The 24,256-nt window shown below is 35.9% G+C and overlaps 1 protein-coding gene across 1 annotated transcript in view; it reads right to left on the bottom strand.

Moving 5' to 3' along the window:
• NRK (Nik related kinase) overlaps positions 1-24,256 on the bottom strand; it is a 135,417-nt gene that overhangs the window by 65,970 nt on the left and 45,191 nt on the right. Inside the window, exons 3-4 of the mRNA XM_059158136.1 lie at positions 4,709-4,765; positions 3,309-3,380 (exon numbers count right to left, since the gene is read on the bottom strand). Coding sequence (XP_059014119.1) covers positions 3,309-3,380; positions 4,709-4,765 — 129 coding nt within the window. The remainder of the gene's footprint in view (positions 1-3,308; positions 3,381-4,708; positions 4,766-24,256) is intronic.

Raw genomic sequence — 24,256 nt, 5'->3', positions numbered from 1 at the left:
CTATCCTCACCTTTCATCCCTGTGGCTTCTTCATCTCATAAATGGAAGCCTGTATCTCCCAATCCCCTTCACTTATTTTACCCATCCCTTCACTTTCTCCCCTCTGGTAACCATCACTTTGTTTTCTGTATTTATAGGTTTGACTCTGCTGTTTGTTTATTCATTTGTTTTTTTAGATTCTACATGAGTGAGATCATATGGTATTTGTCTTTCTGAGTCTGACTTATTTTACCTAGTAGGATGGCTAAATTAAAAAAAAAAACAAGAAATAACAAATGTTGGAAAAGATATGGAGAAAGAGGAACATTTATGCACTGTTGGCAGGAATGTAAATTGGTATAGCCACTGTGGAAAACAGTATGGAGGTTCCTCAAAAAACTAAAAATAGAAGACTTTTTAATTAAAAATAGTTGAGTTCCTGTTCTGAAATCCAGTGAAAAAGGATACCTTTGACTTCTCTGAGGCAATGAATCAGAAAAGGGTCAATTGGCATGTAAAGTAATTAGGGAACTAACTTCTATCTTTAGTTCTCCCCCAAATTTCCCTCTATTAGCTTGACTTGATGACCTAGGGGTAGGGGAAAATACATCTTTTAGCTGAAATTAGTAGGTAATTGAATGTATCTAGTCAGTTATCATTTTCCTTTTTAGCTTATTCTCTGAGACCCTATAGAAGAGATGGACATTTTTTTAAATATTTAGCAACAGTGTGGTTAGACTTTAAAAATAGGTATGAAATAAATATAAGGCAAAGAACTAGGTTCTGAAATGTCCCCAAGTATTCATAATATATCTTGGAAAAAGTTTGAAATCTCAGAGAAATGACTAGCTGCTGCAGAACATTCTTTGACATTTCTCTGGAATTTTCCAGTGGATTTATCCATAAATATTCAACAACTAGAAAATAAATCTAGACATCTATTTGTCTTTGGGGGAAGGAGAGGGACCTGGTTTCTCCAGCTGGAAACCCAATGACAGTTTCTCTCTCTGTATTTATTATGTAATAAAGGCAGAAATAAATAAAACAATCAGCTTGTAGCATGAGAATTATATAGAAGTTCAAGTTCCAGTCTCATCCCAGCTTCCCAAGGAAGCTCAGTTAATAAGCTCCCTTTGAAATCTGTTAACCTGTTTTCCACAAAGCTAAAAGTTGATCCTTGTGACTAAATCTTTCCATATAGGAACACTGAACTTTCTGCTTTCCCTCTGATGTGGTTGTCCTTTGAAGTGGTAACAACATCTGCCGTCATATAGAAAAAAACCTCAGGAACTACCAATTCTGTATGTACGCTCTAAGTTCCTAGAAAGACACCATAGTTGTGCTGACAGGAATATGAATTCATAGAGTGTGATCCATAGGAATGAGATGATGGTGTGAGGGTAAGAACAAAAAGAACATGTAAAAGAAGCAGGGGCCAGACAGAGTCCTTTAATTTATTTGGTAGTTTGATTATCAAAGAGCTTTTTTCTTCTTTCTTTCTGATTTAGAAAGTTAATGTCCCCAAGCAAGAATAGAATGGCTGGGCTCCAGGAAGCTATGCAGTTGCATTTGACCACATTTTTAACCCTGTTTATAAGTAGGCCAAATATGCTGGTGCCATTTTACCTATGAGGAATCTGAGGCCTAGAGAGACAGGACCAGTTTTTCAAGTATTTCTTAGCCATTTAGTGATAGACATGGGCTTTAAACTTGTGTGTTTGAACTTCCACATTATTGCTATTTCCATAAACCCCTGACTCAAAGAGATGTGTATGCAAGTCACAAACTTATCCCAAAGGATTCAAGATGATTAGAGATGCTAACTGGCTGATCAGCTAGTAGTTATTTTTCTTACTAAAATATATAATCATAGAGTTCAAAGTTCCCAACTAAAGAAACTTTTAAGAGTGAGTTTCCCACATAAATGTAAACTCCCCCAAAACCAATAAACTAAGATCAGATATGTTTGGAAAGCATTAGTGTGTTTGCCATTCTCAATTAACAGGAAGTCGAGCTTTTGAGAAACACATAAGTACATTATATCCATCAGGTCAAGCGGGTAATTTAAAACTCTCACACATATCCTAGTAATATGATGCTATAGCATTTCCTGGCTCAGGGCCAGGTCATCCCAGAGTAGCATGAATATCCTAATTTTTGTCAAAAAGAGGCAGCTCAAAGATACCACAACTTCTTTTATAATTTCACCCAATTGTAGAACTGAAATATTTTTCCCTGTGGAAAGAATACCAGAAAGGGTTTGGGGAAGAAGGGGATTTATTAACAGAAATATTTGATGAAAGCAAAATTAGTCAGACAATTATATTTTTCATTTTTTACCCTTTGCAGCTTCTTGATCTACCAAAGCATGCTATTAATCAGTACTATCTGTTTCATTTGGATATGCTTTGTCTCCTGAGATACACTCTAAACAAAACAAGAGCCTGGTGCTTACTAGATGGATCATGAAGCTATTTATCAATACTTTTCTAATATAAATACAAAGTTTTTCTGAATGTGATTGTGTTAGTGGAAAAAGTTATTTTACATCCTGAGATCATATATATTAAGACAAAAAAGGTTGAAAAATATTCAAATACCAGATAACTAAGGAGGAAAGTAGGAAAAAAAAATATCAATGAATTATATTGATAAGAGCAGGAATTCTGCTTTTAGGTCCACAGAATATTCTGATAGATCACTAATATCTACCAAAAAAGAATTTTATTTGTCTGATCTTATTTAAGAGCCAGAAAATTATTAGAGTCATGGAGACTGCTTTGTAAGACAGTTAAAAAGCTTCAAGTAGAAAGTATCTTCAGACTCTTTTATACTTTTGAGTACTATGGCCAGGAAGACTTTTAGGCTGGATAACCTATGGTTTTGTCTGCTATTGTTCTTACAACAAAAAAGAGTAGTCTTCATTTAGCAATGCTTCTTAGAATCATACTAGGGGAATAACCAGTCTGAAATATCCTATAAAGGTGTTAAAAAAGACCTGAAAAGGCCAATTTAAGGCAAAATCTTCTCTTGGTTTTGTTATTTTTTGTGTTGCTTCTCAGCCACAGGGCTCTATGCTCTGTAGATATAATCCATCCTTCACCTGCTGTCAATACTTACCTGTTCAGGGAAACATTTCTTCTAGCTCCAGCTTTCTGACAGATGTTAGTGTTCAAATGTAATGATTGAATCTATGTGAATGTGTTAAAAGATAGCATGTTATCACTTCCAGGTTAGTGGCAGCCTTCTAGAGATAATGATACAAAGGGTTAAATTTGAAAATTAAAGGAAAGACAACTTGAGAGCTAATGGGGACTTTCAGTACTCACACTGTATCTCCATCCGACAGACTTTTGATATTTATTCACTCTCACTCTCCTTCCTATTTCAGGTAAAGCAGTCTGTAAAACCAAGAACAAAATGTTATTAGATACATTGGTACACTCTGAAAATGATTTATTTAATTGTTTTGTGTTCTCTTGGCACTAAATGGAAGAGTAACATGATATTCTTCCTCTGAATTTTCACTAATAATTTTACTTAAATAAGATTCTTATATATACAGAAACTTGGCACTAAATTCACAGTAACAGATTTAACTGCCATATTGATGGGAAAATTACAATTTAATGTTAGTAAAGTGTTATTTCTCCTTACAAAACAAAGTAATTGATATTATTTATGGGCTGAACACACTTTCTGAATATTTCAAAAGTTAAAGTATCTAAAATGTAGATTAAATGTAGGTGAAAGTTCTTTCAAGTCAAAATAAGGAAATAAGTATTTTAGAAGGTAGCACTCAAAAAGTACTAGGTTTATTATTTGGAAGCCATGGTTTGTAGGGCAAAATAAATCCACAAAACTTCAAAAGCTCTTGAAATTCACATTGGTTTGCAACATTTTTTTCAACATTTGACGTTTATTGTTAAAATAAAAGACGTAAAACTCCTTAAATCATTTCAGCAATTAACTCCCTGCACAAATTGGAAAAGAAGTTTATGACATTGACAACAGTTCAGTGAATATATATAGTTTTTCAATCATAACATTTGATCATTTTTCTTTAGGGTATAGTGAAGTGAAAATTTTTTGACCTTTTCTATGTTCATGCTAATATTATCTTGAGAAAGTGAGGCAGTCATGCTGAAGAAAGAAGACAGAAATCAGTGCTTAGCAAATTCTATGACAATATGCTATGAACCATGACCCAAATTTATGAATGCTAGCAGGAACAGTTCCAGTTAAACTGTCTCTCTTGCTCATCAGTCAGAAAATGCCTGAAAAATGTACATCTTTGACAAGTTCTTTCCTTCTACCCATCACAGAGAATCTAATGGTCTCAGTTCTCAAAAGGAAACGTTGGGACAGGGAAAAATATGTGATGAAACACAGAAGGATGAACATAATATTAGAGGAACTCTCCTCTTTGCTATCCCTAGAAACAGATAATCAACTAGAAATAGTCAGGAATATAGATATTTTCTTCATTCTTATAGAATGCCAAAATATGTGGACCTTTCACTGTGAAACATTTTTTTATGTGTAAATATATTAAATCTATAACAAAGATACTATACTAACAGAATTAATATTAAATGACAAATATAAAAATCCAGATTAACATAATTATAATTATCTATAATAATGATTAAAAAACAAATATTTTCCGAGCTGTTTATCTCAATACCATAGTCCATTAAGTGAACAGAATATGGACAAGATATATTACCTTACGAGCATTCATCACTTTAACAGCTGTAAATGCACCAGTTTTTTCATGGAGTCCCTGAAACACAGGATAGTAATAAACATTAAATGCTATCCATATAATCAAGAAGTATTCATGGATGAATAGATAAAGAAGATGGATATATATGTATATATATGAATATTATTCAGCAATAAAAAAGGAAATCTTGCTATTTGCAATAACACTGAACTAGACAGTATAATGCTAAGTGAAATAAGTCAGAGATAGACAAATACCACATAATTTCTCTCATATGTGGAATATAAGAAACAAAACATATGAGAAAAAAAATTAAAAAAATAAAAAAATAGACTCTTAACTATAGAGAACAAACTGATGGTTACTAAAGGGGAGGTGGGAGGATGGGTGAAATAGGTAAAAGGAATTAAAAGTGCACTTCTCTTGAAGAGCACTGAGTAATGTATAGAATTGTTAAATCATCCCCATGCGGGGCTTTATTCCAAGACCCATGTGACCATGACCGGAGCTGAAATCATGAGTTCAGTGTTTAACGAATGGAGTCACACAGGCACCCCTAAACTATGAATATTTAAAGGAATTTCAACTGGCTCACTTGAAAAATCAAGCAAGTTTAAGGAGTAGTTTTCCTTTTTTGTGTTTGTATTAAAATAGTGGACATAACTGCCCATTTGAAAGCACTGATTTCTTAGTATCTTTAAGTTGATTTACATGGCACCAGAGCATCTATATGAAAAGTAAAAATTTCAGATTGAAGATAGGAGAAAAGGCGATGTTAATACTCAACATTTTTCAACTGATTATGTGGTATTGTGTAGACATATATTCCCAGTGGACTCCTCTTATACACCAAACAAGGTTTTTTTTTTTCCCCATAAGGATCACAGGTAAGAGTGATACATAAGTAATCCAATGACCTGTAAACTGTTTAGCAAGCCTTCAGTCATGAGAACCAATGATATTTATGGAAGGAAGAAGTCCTGAAAGATTCTTTTTTTTTTTTTTTTTTTTTAAGATTTTATTTATTTATTTATTTTAGAGAGTGAGAATGGAAACAAGAGGAGGAACAAAGGGGGAAGAACTCTGCACTGAGCATGGAGCCCCATACAGGGCTCTATCTCAGGACCCTGAGATCATGACTTGAGCTTAAACCAAGCCAGACACTTAACTGAACCCCAGGGGCCCCCAAAAGATTCTTTCTTATTGAAAACATTATGAATTCTAAAAATTTAGTCTTATCCTAAATGCAAGTACAAGTTATAGATTTATAAATTTTTAAAAAAAGGACATAGATGTTTGGAATCAGAGCTTTCATTTTGTGGCTGGTGCTTTTTAAAATGTTTCAACTTATAGGGACACCTGGGAGGCACAGTCAGGCATCCAACTCTTGGTTTCAGCTCAGCTCATGAACACAGGGTCATGAGACTGATCTCCAGGTGGGGGCTACATGATCAGGGAAGAATCTGCTTGAGATTCTCTCACTCTGTCTCCCCCAGCTCTCCCCCTACTCTCCCACTCTCTTTCTTTCTCTCTCTCTCTAAATAAATAAAATCATTAAAAATATTTCAACTTGTAGTCATAGAAAAAATTCAGTTTTATATTTACAGGAGTAAGGTTTCAACTGAAAATATAATGCCTTATCTAGCAGAAGAATTGATTTGGGGGCTACAGTGAGTTAGATAGTGTCTCTCCCAAATTTAGATTAATGCATAATTTCAGAATGTGACCTTAATTGAAAATAAGGTCTTTGCACATGTAATCAAGTTAAATGAGGTCATACTGGATTACAGTGGCCAGTGATTGCAGTCTTGGCAAGAGAAAGGGGAGGGAGATTTGGACACAGAGACATGGACACAGACACAAAAATTTGATAGCAATGTGAAGACAGAAGAAACTGGAGTGATGCAGCGATAAACCACGGGATTCCAAGGATTGCTGACAACCACTAGAAGCTATGAAGAGGGAAAAAATCTTCTTCCTTAGAACTTTCAGGAGGAAAATGGCCCTGTAGCCTTCTAGCCTTGAGAACTGTGAGAGAATAAATAACCCCTTATCAGATAGATGGTTTGCAAATATTTTCTACCATTCTATATGATGCCTTTTTATTTTGTTGATGATTTCTTTTGTTGTGCAGAAATTTTAGTTTGATGTAGTCTCACTTATTTATTTTTGCTTTTGTTGCTTGTGCTTTTGGTGTCATACCCAAAAAAGTGTTACCAAGACCAATGTCAAGAAGATTTTCCTCAAGTGAGGTACAGCATACCTCACTCCTATGCTTTCTTCTAGGATATTCAAGTTTCAGGTTATTTAAATCTTTAATACATTTTGAGTTAATTTTTGTGAATGGTGTAAAACAGGGGTTCAATTTCATTCTTTTGTATGTGGACATGTGAATATGTTGGAAACTCCCATGTTCACTTGCATCTCTGGGAGAAAATACACATTTTTTTTTAAATTTTGCTCTTACAAATTATTGTTTTAAAACTTATTTTATTTATTGTATTTATTATTTTTTAAAAGATTTTATTTATTTGACAGACAGAGATCTCAAGTAGGCAGAGAGGCAGGCAGAGAGAGAGAGAGGGAGAAGAGGAAGCAAGCTCCTCGCTGAGCAGAGAGCCTGATGCAGGACTTGATCCCAGGATCCTGAGATCATGACCTAAGCAGAAGGCAGAGGCTTTTACCCACTAAGACACTGAGGCATCCAAGTTTTTATTATTTAAAATTAATTATTTTATTTTGACTTACAAATTATTGTTTTCCTAATCATTTATAAAAGCCTAGTTAGTCAAAATTTTCCCACATCTGTATGCACAAATATGACAGCTTGAAAACTGGTTCTCATACATCCTTAAAGGAGTTAAAAATATTTCCTTCTTTGACTCTAAGAGGATACTTATGGGCCAAATTTCTATTCTGTGTTACTCAAATATGTGGCACATTAGGAAGGATAATAGCCATATGTTGTCTCATATGACCAGTGGTTAGTAAACCACAGAGCTTTTAAAAGGCTAGGTTAGAATACACAGTTATCATACTCATGACACACATTTAGTGAGATAACGGAATGTCTTTAAAAGATGTCACCAAAGGCCATAGAACAGAGATAACCAACTTGGTTCTTATTACCTGTGATTTATTATCTCACTTGAGAGTTGCATGAACACATTTTGTCAGACAAAGTATCCTAATGTGGGGTTTGGTAAACATATTCACTGTGTCTATAGAGGAATTAAACTCCAGATCTTGAAACCATATCTGGTTTAATATGCCTAACCATTTTTCAAGATTGGGTGATGGGCATTAAGGAAGGCACGTGATGTGATGAGCACTGAGTGTCACATACAACTGATGAATTATTGAACACTACATCTGAATCTAATGATGTACTACATGTTGGATAATTGAATTTAAGTAAAAAAATGGAAAATTTTTGCTTGTTAACCTAGTATTTTTGAGAATTCCTTGACATGTAAGTTTTCACTTCAAATAATTTTAGATTTCAAGAATAGTTTCAAAGATCATACAGACCATTTCTGTTTATCCTCCAGTTTATCCTAACTGCTTCTAATGTTAACATATTTTTATTATTATTATTTTAATGTTATCATCCTATATGACCACAGCACAATTGTCACAAGTAAGAATCAATATTATTACTCTTAACCACATTGTAGTCCTTATTCCTATTTCCCCAGTTTTTTCACTAATATCCTTCTTGTAAGTCTCAGACTGGGATTTTACATTCCATTTAGCCATTATACCTCCTTAGGCCCTTTCAATCTGTGATAGTTTCTTAGTATTTCTTGTTTTTCATGACCTTGACAGTTTTCAAAAGTACTGGTCAAGTATTTTGTACAGCATACCTCACTTTGCGTTTGTCTGATGTTTTCTCATAATTAGACTGAGGTTATGGGTTTGGGAAAAGAACATCAGAGAGGTGAAGTGCCCTTCTCACCACATCACACCAGGAGTATTTGGTATGACCATGACTGATCACCAGTGATGTTAATCTTGAGTATTTGGTGAAAGTGATGTCTGCCAAGTTTCTCCAAGGTAAAGTTACAAGTTTTCTCTTTCATACTCTATTCATTAGAAGTGTTTGATGTTAGTTTTGCTAAGGGGTAACACTATCTTCCAGCGTTTATCCAGAGATCTAGAAGTCATCTTGAGATAAACTAATTGTTCAGTGGTGCCACCTTGTGGTTCACTGGCCATATAGAAGCTGTTCTGTGATCTCAACTGAAGGCCATGTTGTCATAGGTCGTCTCCCTCAATGAGATGTTGAACCAAAACCAGCAAATCCAATTTCTAGAATGTACCTTTTTTTCATTTGCAGTATATGTTTTATAAGAAATTAATTTTAAACACCATTTGTTGAAAAGACACGTAGAGATATTAAAAAAAAGAAGTTTGGTTTTGAATTCTAGATTGAGTGTTAAATAACCTCACAGTTTTTGCTGGTCTTTGTGAATATTATACAGTAAAATCACACAGAAAGTCTTAAACTATAGATGTGGGCTTTTCTCTGCTTTTTCCCCTACAATCAATAATACCACTAGTATCATGCAGGAGTCACTAGTTTCACTGTATTAGCAAAGATTCCTGAAACAGAGTTTGCATGCAATGTATGACTTTTTAATAAATTCTCAAGCATCACAAAGCAAAGAGAAGAAAATTCTCCTAGCCCCTATTCCTATTATAAGAAAAGAAACTGTTGCTTAAATCTATTGTGTAAGTTCACAGACCCTCTCATATTTGAATAACAGAAGATGATATGTAGTAACAATGATTTGTAGCCATTCTGGACGTGAAGTTTAAACCTACTGACATTCAGAATCAAGTAATCTATATCTTCACCTCAGGCAGTTCTTTGTCTTGTCATCAAGCTCATTCAACTTATTCAAGTTTAATTATTAATAGATGCATCTCATATAATTTAAGGGACAACAGAAGGTCAAGTACTCAAAAAAATCCCCCTCCACCCCACTACCTGCAAAAGTGCAAAAATCATTCATAATGTCCTCAATTTTATTAAGGTAATAAACCTCCCTGATTATTCAAATGTTAACTAAGAGAAAGACACACTGAGTTATTATTTGTCATTAACACTTTATCATAAGTTAGATGATCAGATTAGATAACTGCAAGAATAGCAATGAGCAGTTAGGTGTTGGTGGAAACAGAAGGTGGAGAAAGGAAATTATTAGAGTCTGAAGAGTTCCAGGAAAGGTTGTCCCTGGAATGGAGAACAAAGTAAAAATGAGTGAGAAGGGATATTCAAAGTGTGAAGGGAGGTAAAAATGAGGTGGGTGGTTGGAGAAGTGAAAAGACAAAATGTGACAAGTCTCGATTTTATTAGAGGAATTTACAGTTTTTACAATGTATACACATGAAACAATTAGAGAATAGAACCATATGCAAAGGCTAATTGTCAACATGAATCCTTGGGTGCCAAATACAGCTTAAATACAGTTTAAAGGGTTTAAGAGAATGAAAATGTATTGCCATGTGAAGGTCTTAAATAAAATCCTAAAAAACAAATCCCTGAGTAATTTATGTTCCTACAACTATTTTCTAGGGCTGTCTAAAAGACAGTAATTGGGACAAATGTGTATTCTTTTTCCAGGACCACCTGAAATTATCCAGGAAAGAACATAAATTCCTCAATGTGTTGATTTCAATTTAGCAAGAATTTGTGTTCTTAAGTAATTAATTTAGATAATCAAATAAGCAGCATTATTTAGTCTGTTTCCCCCAGGCAAAACACTTTATGACTGTTCTATTGCTCTGCAATGCCTCCAACCTGAACATTATCATTCTGGGTCTATCCTATCAATAGAAAATGTGGCACATTCCTGAATTTAGAATACTGGGCACATAAAAAAAACATTGTTAAAAGGTATATGTGCCTGCTTTAAACAAAAATCAGTGCAGGGATATCTTTATATACATAACAAAAAATGAAGGGGTAGTCATAAAAGAATTCTCTAGTTTACAAGTGGACTTGTACTAGTTTTCATTAAACACCAAACTTCTTAAATTTATTCTTGGAAAGTCAAAATACTACCTTTCAGATTACTTCCAATTTAGGGGAATAACTCAAAAGTAATATAGCAGGTCAATTTATACACTAGAGATCCAGAATCAAACTATATTGCAGAAGAAAATTGTAAATTTTCAGTATCCTAGTCACTTAAGAATTAGCCTTGTTGACTTCTAACTACCAACCAGTCCACCATACTTCTTTTTTGTACACATCATCTTAAGATTTCCATTTTTGTTTTGTAAGCTTGTTCTGTTCCTTTGGCCCTGTTCAGATGGAGATAAATAACTGTTCCAGTTATTAATTATTTCTATTAGCAAATCTAAGGGATAGATACAGTCATGGAAAGGAAAGTAGGGAGAGGGTTAGTGCTAAAAGAGGGAATAGGTGATAAGTCTTAGCTAGGACTCAGTCTTCACAAATCTTTTATTAAGTACAGAACCACACTGATAATAAAAGGGTAAATTAATTACATAAGACAGTGATAATGAAAAAATACATTAAGGTAATAAAATCTAGTTGTGAAGCTCATAGTTATATCAAGGATTTAGTCACCCCATCAATAAAATTCGGTAAAACATAAAAGTTCTTAAAGTCTTGGAATAGATTTCTTTTATTTTGGTATCCCTAGTGTCTATCACAATGGCTGATACATAAGACCATTTTAATAAATAATAGTTGAGTGAATGATGAATAGAGTTACTGAAAAGCTTCCTGGAAGAGGTAGAATATCAACTGGACCAATATGGCATAACATTTTAACAAATTCTGAAGGGTAGGGTAGAACCAATGAATGACACGCCATGAACAAAGGTTAAAAGATATGTCAAGTATAAGGTACAGATACCAAAGAAGAAAAGAAAAGGTGGGACGCCTGGGTGGCTCAGTTGGTTAAGCAGCTGCCTTCAGCTCAGGTCATGATCCCAGCATTATGGGATCGAGTCCCACATCGGGCTCCTTGCTCCGCAGGGAGCCTGCTTCTCCCTCTGACTCTGCCTGTGCTCGCTCTCGCTCGCTCGCTCTCTGACAAATAAATAAATAAAATCTTTAAAAAAAAAAGAAAAGGAAAGGAAAAGGGGGAGTGGACATAAAAAGATGAAAAGAAGAGGATGTGAGAATGCCCCTGTTTATGCTATGCTAGAAAATTCAGTGTACAATTTTTTAATTAATATCTTGTTGAAAATAAGTGATCATGAAAATTAACCATTAGTTGTTTAGTATTTTATGACTGACTTCTGTTAGTTAATGGTCTGAATGCAAAACTCAGAGTGGTTAAGGCACTGAAAAATTAGTACTGAATTGCAGTAATGATCAATTTCTTGGGGATTACACATTTTAAACCATAACAAATGATTTAAAATAGCAGTTGTGACAGCTGTGTTGGAAAAATCCATCATTCTGTGGCAGTTAATTACTATGTTTTTCCCCAGAAAGAATACAAGACAGTCCTTAATGGCCTTGTAATTTTGATTAGGCTAAAATTTTTATTTTTAATCATGCAATTAAGGAAACTGTTGTGGAAAGACTGTCAACTATTCAGCACTTCCTACACTGTCCTTTCAGTTATTTGCTTCGCCTTCTGTTGGCAAATCTAAACCACATAATCCCCAAGGCATTCTTTCTTTCTTTTCAATTGGTTTTGTGGTGGCGGAAGGCCACAAGGCGCTCACTACACTCATGTCCATTTGGTAACCTTGTTTTTTATTCACACAGTTTTTTCCTTCTGGTCATTTGTTTGAATGCCAGCTTTCTCCTAACAAACAAATCAAGTGATGCTTCAAGGCCACCAAGAGTGCAGTCATAAACAGCATCTGGGAGTACTTTGTGCTGTGCTGTGGAGGGATGAGACAATATGGCTAACAGGGTAGTTTATGTCAGCATTGTGTTGGCAGAAAAATAAAGACATGAGGCTAGAGAGAACTTTCAAAATTAGCAAGTCCATATCCATGTCTCTAAGCAGGGACTTTAGACTGAAATGAGAAGTATTAGTGGTCTGGTTATTATTTGAAAGTCTTTTCATTTTGTTTCCCTTTCTACTCTTAATCACCACCAGTAGGCTCAACAACCCCTAAGGATTGATGAATTTGGAGCAGTTAGGGTTCAGAGGTGTGGCTGAGATTAGAGGGAATCTAGCACAGATTGGTAGTAGTGATGAGTGGGTAGAGCTGGGAACATCATGAGAACATGTCAGTCAGCCTTCAACTTCACAATTTCATCAGTAAGATTTATTTATTTCTAAAGATTGCCAAAGGAAGAAATGTAGCTTGTTTGTAGAGCTCCTTTAGCGATTTCCACAGACTTCAGCTTTAGATTTGCTTTAAAAGTTTTAAGAGACTTACAAATGTGTAAATATTTGAAGTACTATTTGATAACTGACAAGATTAAGACTCACATTTTGTAAAACTCTCACCAAGCCTAGTGGGATTTTGCTAGGCCACAAAAATCATGCTCATTACGTTTGATTTTGAGACAATAATCATTTTCCGGACAAAGATCACTGAAGAGAGTTTCTGATTTGATATTTGCATGAGTACCCCATCACTGTAAAAGTTTTGATACCAGCCAAGTGTTTCAAAGTTGGAGAATTCATTTTGGGTGTGACTTTCTTCTTTTGGAGAGAATTCAGAATAAGCAGCAGCAGATATTTCTGGCTTTGAGCAGATAAAGCCTGGAGTTACATAAATACTATTTTAACCTTGGCGCTTTAGGATTGAAGCCTTCTGTAATCAAGATGCTACAATTTTCAGGGCAAATACTGCAGTTCAAGGGTGGGGGGCACAGGAACTACTCTTCTTTCAAGAAGAGTAACAAAGAGATTGTTGCTGGACTTTATATATATTGTTTAAAGACAGTTGTCACTTTTAGGTCACTATGAAGAAATGCCATATCTTTAAAAATATAAGAATAAATCTGCATTCAAATTGTGTTAGCTACATAAATGAAACTTACATTATAAGCTGGTATATCATAATCCTGAGGCTTCATAAATCCCCTTACCTAATTATAGTTGACCCTTAAACAACACACGTTTGAACTGCACAGGTTTACTTATATGCAGATTTTTTTCAATAAATATATGAAACTTACGATATCAATAAGTACAGCAGAGTATTGTAAATGTATTTTCTCTCTCTTATTATTTTCTTAACATTTTATTTTCTTCAGGTACCTGGGTGGCTCAGTCACTCAGCTCAGGTCATGATCCCAGGGTTCTGGGATGAAGCCCACATCTGGCTTTCTGCTCAGTGAGAGCCTGCTTCTCCCTCTCCCTCTGCTGTTCCCCCTGACTGTGCACATATGCGCGCATGTGCAAACTCTCTCTCTTTGCTTGTCTCTGTCAAATAAATAAATAAAATCTTAATTTTTAAATTTTATCTAGCTTCATTTATTATATACAATACAGTATAATACATATATGCATATATAACATATAATACATATATAACTTACAAAATATGTGTTAATCAACTATTTGTATTTTCAGTAAGGCTGTCAAAAGCAGTAGACTGTTAGTCATTAAGTTTTCAGAAAGTCAAAAGTTATACATGAATTTTGATTATGTGGGGGCTGGTTCCCCTAAACCCCACCTTGTTCAAGGGTTAACTGTAAGTCTATTTACCTATGCATCTCCACTACTGGACTGGCAGCTCTCTAGAGGCAATTTTTTTCTATATATCTTTAGATTCTAGCACAATGCCTGGTACATAACCAGCATGCAACAAATGTGTTGAACTAAACCAAATCAGTCTCCACGTGGAGCTCTAAATTGGGAGGAGATATACAGGCAAAGGTGTTTATATGTATATGTGTGTGTAGTGGTAGAAATTACACAACTTTCATGCCAGCTTATGTGGGAGAAGAGTTAGAGGAAGCCCAAAGTCCAATGTGCCCCATGATACAGTGGGGTTTCCTGGCAAAGACTAAAATTCTTCACCATAGCAGAGTACTCCAGGAACTCAAAGGCCATTATTTGTCTACAGGTTAATTTAATCTTCCTGACCTTATAATCATCTTCGTGGTTCCACTGTGAAGCCACTCAAAATTCTTCAGAGCTCTATTCAGTCAGAAAGCCTCAAGGGAGAAGATATGAACTGTTCAAGGTCAAGGTATGAACCTACATAAGTAATAAAATTGCTAATGTTCTTGCCAAACTAGTTCATGTTTGTTTTGTCAGGTGATATTACTTAATTGTTATCCATACTTCCTCTAATCCATAGCTACTACTCCCAAAGTTTCTTCACCGAAGATCTGCTGTTTATACTCACTTTTGTTATGTCAATTGTGAGTACATGAGATGCTGATATCTCCCAAGTTCCTCACCTCTTTTTTTTTTCTTAGCAAACCCCCAAATTACCCAAACCTTAGCTAAATGGAGCCAAAAAATATGTACTGAAACAGAAATTTTGTAGTTAAAAAGCTACTGAACCACCAGCATAATCAAACAGAATAATGTTTTTCTTCATCCAGAAATATGGGACAGTCATGGTCTTGCTTATTAGAACTATGAAAGGAGTCGGAAGAGGGCCTTCGTGGTTTCAGTGGCTTTGTAGCTTAGAAACTTCCCTCTAATTTGAGAGAGTTTGCCTGCTTATACGGCAGCTTCAACTAAGTTTTATTACCCTTGTTATTACTCCTGCAGGGAAAAATAGGTCAAAATACGTAGTAACATCATTTGCAAATGGAAGTGCTCTCTATTGTGTTACAACATTCAAACAGTGAATTGCACAAAATAGGAAATTAAAGTGCAGTGTTCTTGGCTGCAGGATACATACATTTGCTGGAAGTAAATGAATAGCTAATAGTAGGCAACTAAGGAGACACCTCAATGCACTGTTATATGAAAGCACATCACAGTCTACAGGGGACAGAAGTACAAAGGTACTGAGGATTGGTGCTAGAAAGGGGTGACATTATAAAACTTTAATTGCTGGTCACAAATTCAAGTTTAAAGACACAGTCTGTAAATGTGCTTATGCTAAGGAAACTGTGAGACTAAGGTCCATACCTTGTCAAACACTCTAAAAACTTTCCCAATGCTTTATAAAGCAGAGTAAAATCATGACCTAGTGAAATATGACAATTTAGTACTTCATGGGGGAAGCCTTCTTCCCCCACAATCTTTTTTCTCTCTCAGAATGACCATACACTACAAAAATAAAAGGGGACTCAGCTATCAAAGCCACCTTTGTATCAAGATTTTTTTTTCCTTTCCGTTTTCATGTTCTCCCATTGTCACAGTATACTTGTTGTCTTTAAAGTTTTTCTTGGCTTGACCATGTAGGTAGTGTGTGAGGTCACGGGCAAAGGCAAAGAATTAAACTTTCTATGAGCAAACAGGTTTCAACACACAACAGATAATGCTTCATTACAATGTCACAATGTTTTAACACAGATTGCTTTCTTTATGCAATGCATGAATCAGTTAACACTCATGCAAAATGCATTCCATCTGCTCAGACAGATGTAAGCTGCCGTGTTTCCAATTCTATCAAACAGCATAACTAGTTGAAAGAAAATCACTGAGACAGATGGGTGATGGGGATGGAGAGGGACTCAACAAAAAGAAACAGCTTTACTTCAAAGTCTACCCAATCAAAACAGGATTCTCAAATCTCCCACGTTTATCACAGAGGGACAAACACAGCAGCCCTTAGCATGAAGCTAAGGTAGAGAGGATGTTGATGCATTACAGAAAAAAAAAAGTCCTTATAAACAGAATTGTCTCCACAATCTATAGCAGTGATTAGTGGTTCTCAAAGGCACCTTAGGAGAATCTGCATTTGATGGGATGGAACTAAACCTTGGGGAAATGCCAAGGAGGAGGGAAAATGGAAAAGGAAGTAGCAGTGGGAAAAGTAAGAGAACAGGCACGGAGTATAAAAGACTGAAAAAGAATAGGAGAAAAATGGCTTCCATAGAAGATAGCCCGAGAAATACCAATAACTCTTATAGTCTAACCAATGCTATCAGGCATAGATGTATAAAGAAAGTAAAAGATGGATTGGGGGGAGTCAAGATGGCGGAGAAGTAGCAAGCTGAGACTGCTTCAGCTAGCAGGAGATCAGCTAGATAGCTTATCTAAAGATTGCAAACACCTGAAAATCCATCGGCAGATCGAAGAGAAGAAGAACAGCAATTCTGGAAACAGAAAATCAACCACTTTCTGAAAGGTGTTTTCTTTTTTAAAAAATTCTTTTCTTTTCTTTTCTTTCTTTTCTTTTTCTTTTTTCTTTTTTTTTTTTCTTTCTTCCTTTTTGAACCTCTTTTTATCCCCTTTCTCCCCACTCACGATTTTGGATCTCTTCTAATTTGGTTAAAGCATATTTTCCTGGGGTTGTTGCCACCCTTTTAGTATTTTACTTGCCCCTTCATTTACTCTTATCTGGACAAAATGACAAGACGTAAAAATTCAACACAAAAAAAAGAACAAGAGGCAGTACCGAAGGCTAGGGACCTAATCAATACAGACATCGGTAATATGTCAGATCTAGAGTTCAGAATGACAATTCTCAAGGTTCTAGCCGGGCTCGAAAAAGGCATGGAAGATATTAGAGAAACCCTCTCAAGAGATATAAAAGCCCTTTCTGGAGAAATAAAAGAACTAAAATCTAACCAAGTTGAAATCAAAAAAGCTATTAATGAGGTGCAATCAAAAATGGAGGCTCTAACTGCTAGGATAAATGAGGCAGAAGAAAGAATTAGTGATATAGAAGACCAAATGACAGAGAATAAAGAAGCTGAGCAAAAGAGAGACAAACAGCTACTGGACCACGAGGGGAGAATTTGAGAGATAAGTGACACCATAAGACGAAACAACATTAGAATAATTGGGATTCCAGAAGAAGAAGAAAGAGAGAGGGGAGCAGAAGGTATACTGGAGAGAATTATTGGGGAGAATTTCCCCAATATGGCAAAGGGAATGAGCATCAAAATTCAGGAGGTTCAGAGAACGCCCCTCAAAATCAATAAGAATAGGCCCACACCCCGTCACCTAATAGTAAAATTTACAAGTCTCAGTGACAAAGAGAAAATCCTGAAAGCAGCCCGGGAAAACAGGTCTGTAACATACAATGGTAAAAATATTAGATTGGCAGCTGACTTATCCACAGAGACCTGGCAGGCCAGAAAGAGCTGGCATGATATTTTCAGAGCACTAAACGAGAAAAACATGCAGCCAAGAATACTATATCCGGCTAGGCTATCATTGAAAATAGAAGGAGAGATTAAAAGCTTCCAGGATAAACAACAACTGAAAGAATTTGCAAATACCAAACCAGCTCTACAGGAAATATTGAAAGGGGTCCTCTAAGCAAAGAGAGAGCCTACAAGTGGTAGATCAGAAAGGAACAGAGACCATATACAGTAACAGTCACCTTACAGGCAATACAATGGCACTAAATTCATATCTCTCAATAGTTACCCTGAATGTGAATGGGCTAAATGCCCCTGTCAAAAAACGCAGGGTATCAGAATGGATAAAAAAACAAAACCCATCTATATGTTGCCTCCAAGAAACACATTTTAAGCCCGAAGACACCTCCAGATTTAAAGTGAGGGGGTGGAAAAGAATTTACCATGCTAATGGACATCAGAAGAAAGCAGGAGTGGCAATCCTTATATCAGATCAATTCGATTTTAAGCCAAAGACTATAATAAGAGATGAGGAAGGACACTATATCATACTCAAAGGGTCTGTCCAACAAGAAGATTTAACAATTTTAAATATCTATGCCCCCAATGTGGGAGCAGCCAACTATATAAACCAATTAATAACAAAATCAAAGAAACACATCAACAATAATACAATAATAGTAGGGGACTTTAACACTCCCCTCACTGAAATGGACAGGTCATCCAAGCAAAAGATCAGCAAGGAAATAAAGGCCTTAAACGACACACTGGACCAGATGGACATCACGGATATATTCAGAATATTTCATCCCAAAGCAACAGAATACACATTCTTCTCTAGTGCACATGGAACATTCTCCAGAATAGATCACATCCTCGGTCCTAAATCAGGACTCAACCGGTATCAAAAGATTGGGATCATTCCCTGCATATTTTCAGATCACAATGCTCTAAAGCTAGAACTCAACCACAAAAGGATGTTTGGAAAGAACCCAAATATATGGAGACTAAATAGGATCCTTCTAAAGAATGAATGGGTCAACCGGGAAATTAAAGAAGAATTGAAAAAAATCATGGAAACAAATGATAATGAAAATACAACGGTTCAAAATCTGTGGGACACAACAAAGGCAGTCCTGAGAGGAAAATATATAGCGGTACAAGCCTTTCTCAAGAAACAAGAAAGGTCTCAGGTACACAACCTAACCCTACACCTAAAGGAGCTGGAGAAAGAACAAGAAAGAAACCCTAAGCCCAGCAGGAGAAGAGAAATCATAAAGATCAGAGCAGAAATCAATGAAATAGAAACCAAAAAAACAATAGAACAAATCAACGAAACTAGGAGCTGGTTCTTTGAAAGAATTAATAAAATTGATAAACCCCTGGCCCGACTTATCAAAAAGAAAAGAGAAAGGACCCAAATAAATAAAATCATGAATGAAAGAGGAGAGATCACAACTAACACCAAAGAAATACAAACTATTATAAGAACATACTATGAGCAACTCTACGGCAATAAATTTGACAATCTGGAAGAAATGGATGCATTCCTAGAAACATATAAACTAGCACAACTGAACCAGGAAGAAATAGAAAGCCTGAACAGACCCATAACCAGTAAGGAGATTGAAACAGTCATTAAAAATCTCCAAACAAACAAAAGCCCAGGGCCAGACGGCTTCCCGGGGGAATTCTACCAAACATTTAAAGAAGAACTAATTCCTATTCTCCTGAAACTGTTCCAAAAAATAGAAATGGAAGGAAAACTTCCAAACTCATTTTATGAGGCCAGCATCACCTTGATCCCAAAACCAGACAAGGATCCCACCAAAAAAGAGAGCTATAGACCAATATCCTTGATGAACACAGATGCGAAAATACTCAACAAAATACTAGCCAATAGGATTCAACAGTACATTAAAAAGATCATTCACCACGACCAAGTGGGATCTATTCCAGGGCTGCAAGGTTGGTTCAACATCCGCAAATCAGTCAATGTGATACAACACATCAGTAAAAGAAAGAACAAGAACCATATGATACTCTCAATAGATGCTGAAAAAGCATTTGACAATGTACAGCATCCCTTCCTGATCAAAACTCTTCAAAGTGTAGGGATAGAGGGCACATACCTCAATATCATCAAAGCCATCTATGAAAAACCCACTGCAAATATCATTCTCAATGGAGAAAAACTGAAAGCTTTTCCGCTAAGGTCAGGAACACGGCAGGGATGTCCATTATCACCACTGCTATTCAACATAGTACTAGAGGTCCTAGCCTCAGCAATCAGACAACAAAAGGAAATTAAAGGCATCCAAATCGGCAAAGAAGAAGTCAAATTATCACTCTTCGCAGATGATATGATACTATATGTGGAAAACCCAAAAGACTCCACTCCAAAACTGCTAGAACTTATACAGGAATTCAGTAAAGTGTCAGGATATAAAATCAATGCACAGACATCAGTTGCATTTCTCTACACCAACAGCAAGACAGAAGAAAGAGATATTAAGGAGTCAATCCCATTTACAATTGCATCCAAAACCATAAGACACCTAGGAATAAACCTAACCAAAGAGACACAGAATCTATACTCAGAAAACTATAAAGTACTCATGAAAGAAATTGAGGAAGACACAAAGAAATGGAAAAATGTTCCATGCTCCTGGATTGGAAGAATAAATATTGTGAAAATGTCTATGCTACCTAAAGCAATCTACACATTTAATGCAATTCCTATCAAAGTACCATCCATCTTTTTCAAAGAAATGGAACAAATAATGCTAAAATTTATATGGAACCAGAAAAGACCTCGAATAGCCAAAGGGATATTGAAAAAGAAAGCCAACGTTGGTGGCATCACAATTCCGGATTTCAAGCTCTATTACAAAGCTGTCATCATCAAGACAGCATGGTACTGGCACAAAAACAGACACATAGATCAATGGAACAGAATAGAGAGCCCAGAAATAGACCCTCAAATCTATGGTCAACTAATCTTCGACAAAGCAGGAAAGAATGTCCAATGGAAAAAAGACAGCCTCTTCAATAAATGGTGCTGGGAAAATTGGACAGCCACATGCAGAAAAATGAAATTGGACCATTTCCTTACACCACACACAAAAATAGACTCAAAATGGATGAAGGACCTCAATGTACGAAAGGAATCCATCAAAATCCTTGAGGAGAACACAGGCAGCAACCTCTTCGACCTCAGCCGCAGCAGCATCTTCCTAGGAACAACGCAAAAGGCAAGGGAAGCAAGGGAAAAAATGAACTATTGGGATTTCATCAAGATCAAAAGCTTTTGCACAGCAAAGGAAACAGTTAACAAAATCAAAAGACAACTGACAGAATGGGAGAAGATATTTGCAAACGACATATCAGATAAAGGACTAGTGTCCAGAATCTATAAAGAACTTAGCAAACTCAACACCCAAAGAACAAATAATCCAATCAAGAAATGGGCAGAGGACATGAACAGACATTTCTGCAAAGAAGACATCCAGATGGCCAACAGACACATGAAAAAGTGCTCCACATCACTCGGCATCAGGGAAATACAAATCAAAACCACAATGAGATATCACCTCACACCAGTCAGAATGGCTAAAATCAACAAGTCAGGAAATGACAGATGCTGGCGAGGATGTGGAGAAAGGGGAACCCTCCTACACTGTTGGTGGGAATGCAAGCTGGTGCAGCCACTCTGGAAAACAGCATGGAGGTTCCTCAAAATGTTGAAAATAGAACTGCCCTATGACCCAGCAATTGCACTATTGGGTATTTACCCTGAAGATACAAACGTAGTGATCCAAAGGGGCACGTGTACCCGAATGTTTATAGCAGCAATGTCCACAATAGCCAAACTATGGAAAGAACCTAGATGTCCATCAACAGATGAATGGATCAAGAAGATGTGGTATATATACACAATGGAATACTATGCAGCCATCAAAAGAAATGAAATCTTGCCATTTGCGACAACATGGATGGAACTAGAGCGTATCATGCTTAGCGAAATAAGTCAAGCAGAGAAAGACAACTATCATATGATCTCCCTGATATGAGGAAGTGGTGATGCAACATGGGGGCTTAAGTGGGTAGGAGAAGAATCAATGAAACAAGATGGGATTGGGAGGGAGACAAACCATAAGTGACTCTTAATGTCACAAAACAAACTGAGGGTTGCTGGGGGGAGGGGGTTAGGGAGAAGGGGGTGGGATTATGGACATTGGGGAGGGTATGTGCTTTGGTGAGTGCTGTGAAGTGTGTAAACCTGGTGATTCACAGACCTGTACCCCTGGGGATAAAAATATATGTTTATAAAAAATTAAAAATTAAAAAAAAATGTCTATTAAAAAAAAAAAGAAAGTAAAAGATGTATTCCATCAATATCAATATGGTAATTTACCACTAACTCCTAGTTCCTGCCAGCCTAAAAAAAGGGGGGGGGGATCTTCATTCTAGCTCCTAGGTTGATTTTAAAGATACCTCTCCTTGAATTGACCTTTGTGGATAATGCTCTATGCTCTAGTCAGATGTTTACTCCCTTAACACTCCACTCTACCGCCCCATTTCTTTAGGATCCTTCTCTGGTCTTTTCAATATCAAAGCATTAGCAAGCTTCCTTTATCAAAGTATCAAGAAGGTCTTGTCCAGTGACCTTCCTTCTTACTAAGGTACTACTTATGCATTTTAACTGGAGATGTCTGCTTCTGGGGGCCTTTTTAACCCTATGGAATTATCTAGGTGGTGGGAATTTCAGCACATTTTGGCTACTATAGTGCTGGATTTGTCAATAACAGGCTATTTACTTCAAATGTACAGAAATGAGATCCAGGGTATGAAATCAACTAAAGGTTCAAAGTTAAACCCCTCAGTGTATTCCTCAGAGTTGTGTGGCAAACAGAGGTAGGTTCAGGGAAAAGGACAGCGGATAGAGCCACCTAGAAGATGCTGAGCTGAAATTTGTAACATAATAAAAAGGGAATGATGCTAGTACACAGGAGAATAAACTACAAGTACAGGAAGATCTTAGTTAAGGCTACCTAAAAGAGGAAAGCCACTGAGGCAAGTCAAATCTAGCAAAGTAATATGGAAGACTAAGTGACAAAGGCAACAATAAGATTGATTGATAAGGCTGAACATACACATTCATATAAAATATCTGCCTATTGTAATAAAATCTGCATCCCTGTGAGTGTATATACATATATAGACACACAAAGGAAGACTGTTAGTGGGAAGTAATGTGGGAGTGTAGCAATGATTCCCAGATTTGAAGGAAAGGACAAATGAAATCTAAGGGGATTGTGGGATCATAAAGAAACCAACTTTGCTTTCTTCACAATTTTCACTTTTTTCTTTCCTCCTTCAAATAGCTTTACCTTTTTTTCTTGCTGTATTTTCCAATACTAATCTCTTAGATTAGTAGCATAGCCACAATTAAGCCCAAAGTTCTTTTCCCACTCCGGTGCTCTTTTCACTCCTTCATACAACTTCCATATTTAAGAAGTAGTTATTAAATTACACCCATATGCTGGACACCAGGCAAGGCATTATAAAAATAATTTACCATTTCTACTTTTAAGGAACTTTTAGTAAAGTAATAAAGATACACAAACTACCATAATGCAGGAGACAATGTGGCAATTTTCTTAATAAGGGTACAAATGAAGTGTTACAGTATCCTTAGAAGTATCAGAATTATAGTTAAGATTCTCCTATTGAAAATATTTCACAAATCCAGACCAGTATTCCCCCCTAATCAATGAATCTGTATATTTGACTATTTTCAAAGTCACAGTTTATATAATATTATATATAATATAAAAAGATTATATAAAATCATATATAATTTTATATGTAACATTTATACTTCATTAGGTAAAGGTTGTACATGATCTCATATTGATTATAATATCACATATTACTGTTATAATCATAAGCTTCAGGATAGGTCCATGATTAATCTAATGGAGCAAACGGCTAATAGTTGGAGGATATAAAGAAAACAGCTGGTATAACAGGATGATTGACTTTTTAAAATATTTTAATCTCTATTTATAATGGAAAAAAGTATTTTATTATAAAAATTTCTATGAATTCAAAAACTGGTACAAATGCATTGTTTAAATATTACCTTAACCAGCTAAGTGTTTGCCTAGCAATGTTGGGACATATTAAATAATACAAATATGTTTGATGAGATTTATTTTCAGAGTGAGTTAGTATAAATCAGGGACTGGAACCCAATAATTAGTCTAGAATTAGGCCACTATGTTTAGGTGACCTATTTATAATCTTAGCTAGCCCCACATGACTAATCATCAGACCTTTCAAAAACCATACATTCATACCTGGCT

The sequence above is a fragment of the Mustela lutreola genome, chromosome X (assembly GCF_030435805.1).
Source record: "Mustela lutreola isolate mMusLut2 chromosome X, mMusLut2.pri, whole genome shotgun sequence".
In the NCBI taxonomy this organism is placed as follows: Eukaryota; Metazoa; Chordata; class Mammalia; order Carnivora; family Mustelidae; genus Mustela; species Mustela lutreola.
The sequence above is the reverse complement of the archived record's forward strand: the minus strand, read 5'-3'. Positions and strand labels throughout refer to the sequence as shown.